Source organism: Camelina sativa, chromosome 17 (assembly GCF_030686135.1).
Source record: "Camelina sativa cultivar CO46 ecotype springtype chromosome 17, ASM3068613v1".
Classification (NCBI taxonomy): domain Eukaryota; kingdom Viridiplantae; phylum Streptophyta; class Magnoliopsida; order Brassicales; family Brassicaceae; genus Camelina; species Camelina sativa.
In genome coordinates this window covers 2,133,074-2,141,051 of record NC_141896.1, presented here as the reverse complement: position 1 = coordinate 2,141,051, position 7,978 = coordinate 2,133,074, and the positions used below count along the sequence as shown (strand labels likewise).

The following is a 7,978-nucleotide window of genomic DNA, read 5'->3' as shown; positions in this document are numbered from 1 at the left end:
CGAATACTTTGCTTTTCTCATGTTTGTCTCTTTTTGTTCGTGTAACTTGGAAGTGTTTGCAGCCAAATTTGGTTCGAGGTTTATACTATTCATCTTTTCCATACTTTTAAAGAATTGAGAGACAAGTCTTCATATTCAAGGAAGCTGCAGTGAGGATTCTAAAATTTGATTCTGTAACTTTTAAAAAAAAAAAAAAAAAAGCTATGTAACTTGCTACAAAAGTAAACAATCTAAATTTGAAAACATTTCCACAGTAACGACCAGCCGACAAAACACTAATCTACATCTATAAATTTTCCTAACAAGTCAAAGGTTCGATCCTTTCTCCTAGCACCTGGAGATTCTTAGTGGCCTCCAGAAGACCAGTTTCATTTTGAAGATAAATGAAAAAGTTCTTACATTATGTTCAGTTGTTTGTTGTATGATACAACTTGTATCAGTAGAAACATATGCACATTGTGTTGTTTAATCGAAGTTTAGAGAAGCCTGTTTGTCATACTATATCAGGTTCACTTGTCAGATCGAAGAAGAGATTTCGAGATTCTAGAACCTTCTGCAGCGCGTGTCTACATCTGAAGTTAACAAAAAATAATAATAATATGAGTAGCTAAGAATCAGAGAGTTCGACTAAAAAATCAAAGTTGTGAATTAGAAAGAGTTACCTCCAAGGAAGATGATCAAGGAACATTGATGGAGAAACCATAAGTTCTTTGAAGCTCTCTCTGTTTGCAACATAAGCTTTGTAACCATCAGTCACATCACAAATTGGCCATCCTCGCCATATCGGCACACTCATGTTGTTTCCTTCGGGTACAATATGAAGGACTAAACCGGGCAAGAACATCTCGGGAGCTTCATCATCATCATCTTCTCTTGTTGGGACTGTTTCCATAAACTGAGACACGGGATTATCCACTGAGGCCATATCGTGAAACGGGTTTATGAACTCTTCGACATCTTGCTGCATTTCCGCTTCAGCTTCTTCCCATATTGGATAAATTTGATCTTGTTGTTGCAGGCTTTCCGGTGACTCATTAACTTACACCAAGAAAAACAAGAAGAAGTCATTAAGTAATAATCTCTCTTGATGGATAACTAAAGAGAATGAGTGTCAGAGTGAGACTTTAAAGTTGTTACCACTTGTTGATAGCATTGGTTCTTCAGAAGTTTTCTCTTCTACATTTTCTCTTTGGTGTTTGCTCGCAGACAAAAACCGGCGTGCGAGTCTGAAAATGAGTGCTGTATCAGCTTTTGGGTCTTGAGACAGTACTTTGATTGCTGCTACTTGGAGCCGGCGGATTGATCCATAAGAAAGTCTTGATGAGAACTCGTTATGGAGTACAATGCTGTTAAGAATTGCATCAAGGGCCTAAAAGATTAGTCTAAATCATTTTAAACAAAAGAATCTAAACCATTAAATCAGCATGGCTCAAAAATCTACCTTGTAACAAATTCTGAACATGCATCTGCTACCTCTGAATCTACACATGGGAGGGGTCCATAGGCATATACATATAGATTAGGGAATCTGCAACGAAGCTACCCGCCAAAAAAAAGAAAGGAAAATATCAGTAATGAAAGATGAGCTAAAGAACGGTATGTAACTTTTTATGAATAGAAAACATACTCTGATACCCAGTAATGAGGCGATAGCACCTCCTAAAGAATGCCCAACAATGCGAATGCTGTAGCCATCACACTCACACCCATCACCAATCAATGAGGACAAGAACCCAATTGATCCGGACTCTGCATAGTCGTTTGTATATTAGCTTTTAGAGAAGCATGTATCATGCAAAGGTACAGCACCAAGTAACACACTTATAGTTATAGCTTAACTCTTACCTCCGGGGTCTCCTTCTACTTGCATAAATAGATCTCTTGCAGCCTCTACTATTCCCGAATGTCCGTAGTGTTTACGAGATGGATCCATACCATGTATATGACTGACAGATCAACACATGAAACAGCAGACAAGAGAACCATTACTCCTGATGGGACGCAGAGACGCAGAGTAGTGGGATCTCAACATAAATAAGAAGAACGAGAGAGCATACATGACTTGAAAACATCAGATATTTCAGATAACATCAACTAATAATCAGTTAAGTTGTGAAACCATAAGCATTTTATTTTGAATCTAAACTCAAAAGCAGAGTTATAATTTCTAATAAGAAAGAGATAGAGACTGACTTTGGTAGCCCATCCAAGTCTTCAGCAGTTAGTGAACACGCACGGCCTAAACCATCAGTTATGAGGTCTTCAGCAGTCTCAGTTCCTCGAACAGCAATTACAACACATCTAAGATAATGTAAGACTACAACGAAGTATGTTGCTTTACACTTCTCCTGCCACACCAGAATAATTACATGAATTTATGAGAACGATTCTGATGACTGATGCCAAAACATATCAAACAACTTCGACAAAAATAACAAATCTACAGTTGATCCATTTCCATTGATTGTGTCAGACCATATGATAAAACAAGGCATACAATCTGCTTTGGCTTACTTTGGTCGTGGGTTTTGGAAAAGAGAATGAAAGGGAACAAGCTTACCCTACAAATTCGACCTCGTCGAAGAACATGAGCAGGAAAATTTATAAACTTAAGGAAGGCAGCTGCATGACCTCGCCACCAATTATCACCATCAAGTTTAGGCCGCCTGCAAATAATTGCAAGGAAGTTTCTTACATTGAACATACGAATTTTTCTTATATCAAGATCAGTCACAAGGGAAAAGTATGGAAATTGGAAACAGTAAACTTCAAAGAAACAAGTTGAGTTTATTCAAACGAGCTAACCAGGTATAATATACCATTTACGGCTCCAAGGTGTTAAAATCCCTTGTCTACAAATCCATGTGCATAAAAATAAGGCAGGATTTCTCCCAACATCAAGCAGTGGTCCCTGCACAATGCCACACTCGCAGGTTAGAGATATCTACCGTTTTAAAGAAAAGAGATTTGGAGCCTGTGTTGTTCAAACATACAGTATAAGCAGCTTCTGCAAATTTATGCAACATAGCAGCCTCCTGAAGATGAAATGCTGGAGCTTCCATACAGTCCTCGTATGATTCAGGATACTGGCTATTATGCTGTAGCAGAGCAAGGCCTGAATAGACAAAAGATTAGTTAGATAAGGTTCACACATTGAGATCACATAGAATGAAAAGTAGAGACAAGAGACCACAGCACAAAGTATAAACCATAACTTAGATACAACAGTCAATTAAAGTTTTAGATCTTAACCTGCCAAAAATTCCAAATGGCCAGTGCCCGATGCACGATATGAAACAAGGTCACCTAATAGTCTTGCAACGGAACACACTTCGTCCTCCTCGATAACACCCCTGAAGTAGACAATCAATTTTCTAAGAGTCTGAACTAGTGAACTTGCTATAAACAGGAAATAAGTTTCCAGAAGAATCAGGCAAAAGGAATATACATATATTCACGACGTCCCAGACAGCACAAAACTTCACGAATTCCATGGTCAAATACCTCCTGATAGTGAGCTTTCCAGGCATCATCTTGTGTTGCGTAGAAAGACCGCCATTGCAATATATCTGATCCAGTAAAGCATTGTGCCAGCGCAACAAAGCAAACTGTGATCAAGAAGGCAACCTCCAGCGTTTGCTTCCACCCACGTGTATCTTGATATAACCCTGAGCAAAGGAAGTTACTAAACAGATTCTTAAGCAAGAAAAAGTGCATAGATATGGCAAAAATGCTAGGTAGCTGAACTACAAAATAAAGCTACAACGTAAACAGATATGCTAAATGTTCAACCCCATCAAATAATATACATGGAAATTTTGAACTTGTGCCAAGTAGTTGACTTTTAGACAACAAACAAATCAATTTTTAACTTGTCCAAGTAGTTACCTAAAACGCAATCCCTTGGCAATCCATCACGGGAAACATATTTGGCCACACGGAACATAAGGTAAGTTGCACCTATAAATTGCAGTACAGTAATTACCATTGCAAACCGAGTCCACCAAAGCCACGTCTTATACTTCAACTGCATATCCCAAATAAGAAATATAACAACCGTTTCATAACAGACTCCACAAACCAAGAAGGAAATACAAAATCTCAGAACTCGATTCTCATGACATCCTTGAAAGACTCTATTTTTTTATAAAAGGAGAAATTCACAATTGAGAGAGAGAGAGAGACAGTGAAAAGCACCTTTCTTTGGAGGCTGTTCTGAGTAGGAGAATCCATGATTGTCATAGCCATGAGTTCTTGAGTAGTACCGACCTTAACCATGGCGGCGAGTTTGACGGCGGCGGCTAAACAAACGGCATAGAGGGGAAATAGTTGTCCGGCGCTGTCGCAACCGGACTCAGAAACGAGAGTAAGAACACCGCCGAAGACAATCACGACGAAATTGGCAACGCCCAGAACCATAATCGTTCTCCTAACTCTCCTCAGCCTCGAAATCCACATGATTTGCCTAGCGATGATGGTGGTTCGGTTTAATGTGTCCCCTCTGGGTTTTGTTGATCGTAGTAATCGGAGATTATTAAGCGGGTCTAGGTCAATGTCTCGCCGACCACGAAATCACGAAGAGACAAAGACATCTCTCCGAGAAAAAGAAAAAAAAAAACCCGCACTCGATCTCTGACGAATATATATGTCTGTCTGTCTGATCCTCAAAACAACAAATTTGTTCTTTGGCTGTCACTTTTTAAGAAAAGCTTTTTGTCCGTACGAAATAAAAACAAAAAGAAATAAAACACTTTATTTATTATAAAAAGCTCTATTTAAATCTGCCGTTGATTCGTAACCAAACTACTTAATTATTATTATTCCCACGTTACATAAATCAAGATTTGAGTTGGCAACGAAAGATAAACACTTTTTAAAGATTAAGTTGACAACTTGGCACAAAGATTGGAGTTATATTATATAGTTGCAAAGGTGAAACATTTTTAAACTACTTTTGGGATATGATAAAGCAAAAAAAGTTAAAAGTGAAACAGAGCAAAAGGTTAAAAGATAAAAAACAGAGCAAAGTCTCTGTCTTGGTCTCAAAAAAAGAAGAAGAAAGCAAAATTTATGTGTTGCTGTTTCTACAAGAAGAAGCAAAAAAAAGTAAGCAGCAGTTGTTTTGGAATTCTAGAGAGGAGGCTGAAGAGCCTTGAGATTGAGATGGATCTGTATCAACGAGAACCTCTTACAAGTTGCTCAATAACCTGCAAAAACAGATCATTCCATATCAAGGGACTATCAGCTGGCTCTATCCATTTCCGAGAGAGAGGCTAACTTAGCTACCACAAGGGACGGGATGAGTCAATGCAGGGGAAAAAGATGTTTTTCGAGAACAAGGCCGTGACAGAAAGCTATGAATGTTTGAAAAGCAAAAGGAAGGAGCACTAGAGGACAATGGAAGTATTGTTGAGGATTACTTACCATGAGAGGATACTGTATTATCCATCCAACAAATGGAATCTGGGAAAGGAATGCCTTTACCGTTGACCAAAATCCTCTGCAAAGATAGTAAAATGTGTATCTAGTTAGATACAGTAACAAACTAATCATTCAAGCAAGATGCTGAATGAAGTACAACCATAATCAAATCTGTAAGCAACGATTCTTGTGTGGTTTATTGGTTGCTCATATTTCAGCTGCCTTGATATAAGATTTTCAATAATAAACAGTGTGCTCTCACCCGAATAGAACAATAACACCGTATATCTCCAAGACTATGCCGACTATGGGCCAACGTACAAATATAAGAAAGAGTCCAAGGACGAAACAGACAGTGCCCTGCAAGAAGGAAGTAACCAAATTGATATGTCACTATGAATGAAAGGTTCATCAAGAGAAACAATTAACAGAGATTAGCATACCCTCAAGTTATTAACGTTGGTAAATAGTCTATAAGTCGACTGCCAACCAAGTAAAAGGCCAACACCTATCAACCAGAACAACTGAAGACAAAAGCCAAATGAGATTCAAATGTTGGACCCTTCTGTAGACTGATGTTTAAAGAGAATTAAGTAAATTCTCACGTTTCCTAAAGCGAGCAAACCTCTGTCAAAGTACAAGATGACACCGAGAAATGTAAAGGATAAACCAAAGCCAATGAGTCCCAACCCAACTTCTGCAAAAATTCAAGAAATGGATGCCATGAGCCAAAGAATATTGAAGTAAAATCAGTAAGAGGTATTCACAGAAGATGTTAGAATCTTAAAAAACATGTTAAGGAATGAACACCTACTTTATCATGTTTGTGCTTTCTATTACTGATATAAATCATATAACACTGTCTTTAAAGAAAGCTACACCAATTTCTACCTTCATCTGTTCAGTAATGTTTACAAATCAAGAAAAATAGAGGTGAACGACTTATACCACAGACACCACACTAAAAAAATGCTAACAAATAACTTAATCGGGTGCCAAAAGAGTTCTAACACAGAAACAGCACAGTTAAACAGTGGCTGCAAAAGCATATTTGTGAAGAAACTATTACTTTTCTGCTCAGTTATTTCGTACACCATCTTGGTAAGTGGAGTCTGAGATCTGTTAGCCAGAGAAAAAAGACACCATTCAGCATAAGCTAAGTCAAATTAGTTTTGAGGTAAGCAAAGCTTAGAAAAAAGCTTCAAAAGATGTAGATAAAAAGCTTATATCTAGAAACATGTCCACAGAAAATTCCAACAATCTTTAGTGAGAAGCGAAAACAACTGAGACTCGTTCAAGAACATAAATTTTGACCTGTGATGATCATATCCCAAGGCAGAGAGACATAACAGTTGAAAAAGTTTCAATTTTCTTCTTATCTAGAGACTTTAGAGGATTGATCATTAAATCTAGTTTCCCCTTTCCGTGTAATAAAAAAAAGTAAACTGGTGTCAACCCAAATTAAGCTCAAGAAGACACCAAGATCATCGTCTCACCACCAATCAAAGATCAATTTCGCATTAAGAAGAAGAACAAGTTCAGTGGAAATCCTCTTTCTATGTAATTGCAGCATAAATTTGCAATCTTTCACTTTTTTTCTGGTATAGAAGACGAAACCCCCCGAAAGATTACAGTACTCCAAAACGTAATCTTCGAGTTCGAATCTCGAATTCAAAACAGAGAAGAAGAGAGATGATAGAGAGAGAGTTTACCGTAGTGGGCGAAGAAGCTAGGAGGATCTGGCGATTCTTTGACACCTTCCGAAGAAAACTACGAGACCCGCTTCTCTGCAATTTTTTTTTTTTTTTTTTTCATAAAATTGATATTTTATACCTATTTATCTATACTATTAAAGCAGAAGTTACTCTGGACCATGACTTGGTTTTAGTAGGTTTTTCATTAAAAATATTAGAGAATTACAAAATTTAATCTAATTAACCTATAGTTTCGTTTCTTTAAATGACGAAAATACCCTCGGTCGATCACTTAAAAAATTGCCGGGTCGGGACGCGGATCCTTACATATCCGACTACAGAAGGAAAAAAAACCGCGGATCTGTTTGTACTTCAGAATAATATTTTTCGGATCCAGTATATTATTTCATTCAAGATTAGTTATTTAAGATCCCAAACAGAGTTATTCGTTATAGGCAAACACTCTGATTTCATTTTCCTTTAAGGTATTTAAATGAAAACCATAAATTTTAATTACCAAAAATTCGGATATTTCCTTAATTACCGAGATTGATCTTAATAGATAATCTTTTAAAAGGAATATTTAGTGATTCAGTTAAAATCTTTAAAACGAATATTCAAGTTACCAAATCTGACTAAATTGCTTGATTTCCGATATTATAATATTTCCTTAACAAAACTATAGTAATTAATTGTGAGTAGTATAGATAGAAAGAATTAAAAACGCAGAAATTATATACATGTAAAGTTGTAAACTAATTTACAGAAAAAGTGTACTGTATATCCCACATCGACTAAATATTTTGGAATATGGTTCATAATCACTATAAATATGTGACTAAAATGTTTAGAGTATAAATGAG

At 36.9% G+C, this 7,978-nt stretch overlaps 2 protein-coding genes across 5 annotated transcripts; both read right to left on the bottom strand.

Moving 5' to 3' along the window:
• Window positions 1-328: 328 nt before the first annotated feature.
• Window positions 329-4,749, bottom strand: LOC104754730 (uncharacterized). 4 transcript variants are annotated; one of them, XM_010476994.3, is made up of 14 exons: window positions 4,198-4,749; window positions 3,889-4,027; window positions 3,449-3,668; window positions 3,253-3,353; window positions 2,994-3,115; window positions 2,820-2,911; window positions 2,561-2,666; window positions 2,194-2,348; window positions 1,846-1,946; window positions 1,628-1,749; window positions 1,442-1,539; window positions 1,138-1,346; window positions 663-1,038; window positions 329-572 (listed from the first exon to the last, which is right to left on the bottom strand). In XM_010476994.3, the coding sequence occupies exons 1-14, from the start codon at window positions 4,456-4,458 to the stop codon at window positions 494-496; spliced, it is 2,181 nt and encodes a 726-aa protein (XP_010475296.2). In that variant the 5' UTR covers window positions 4,459-4,749; the 3' UTR covers window positions 329-493. The 4 variants fall into 4 exon arrangements, with proteins under 4 accessions (XP_010475296.2, XP_087351872.1, XP_087351873.1 ...); XM_087495746.1 differs by having other exon boundaries at window positions 2,806-2,911; window positions 4,198-4,694; XM_087495747.1 differs by having other exon boundaries at window positions 2,806-2,911; window positions 3,449-3,685; window positions 4,198-4,674.
• Window positions 4,750-4,940: 191 nt separating this feature from the next.
• LOC104754728 (vesicle transport protein GOT1) lies at window positions 4,941-7,296 on the bottom strand. The gene is made up of 7 exons (XM_010476993.3): window positions 7,134-7,296; window positions 6,491-6,540; window positions 6,027-6,118; window positions 5,865-5,945; window positions 5,684-5,781; window positions 5,425-5,500; window positions 4,941-5,207 (listed from the first exon to the last, which is right to left on the bottom strand). The coding sequence occupies exons 2-7, from the start codon at window positions 6,516-6,518 to the stop codon at window positions 5,175-5,177; spliced, it is 408 nt and encodes a 135-aa protein (XP_010475295.1). The 5' UTR covers window positions 6,519-6,540; window positions 7,134-7,296; the 3' UTR covers window positions 4,941-5,174.
• Between the last annotated feature and the right edge of the window lie 682 nt (window positions 7,297-7,978).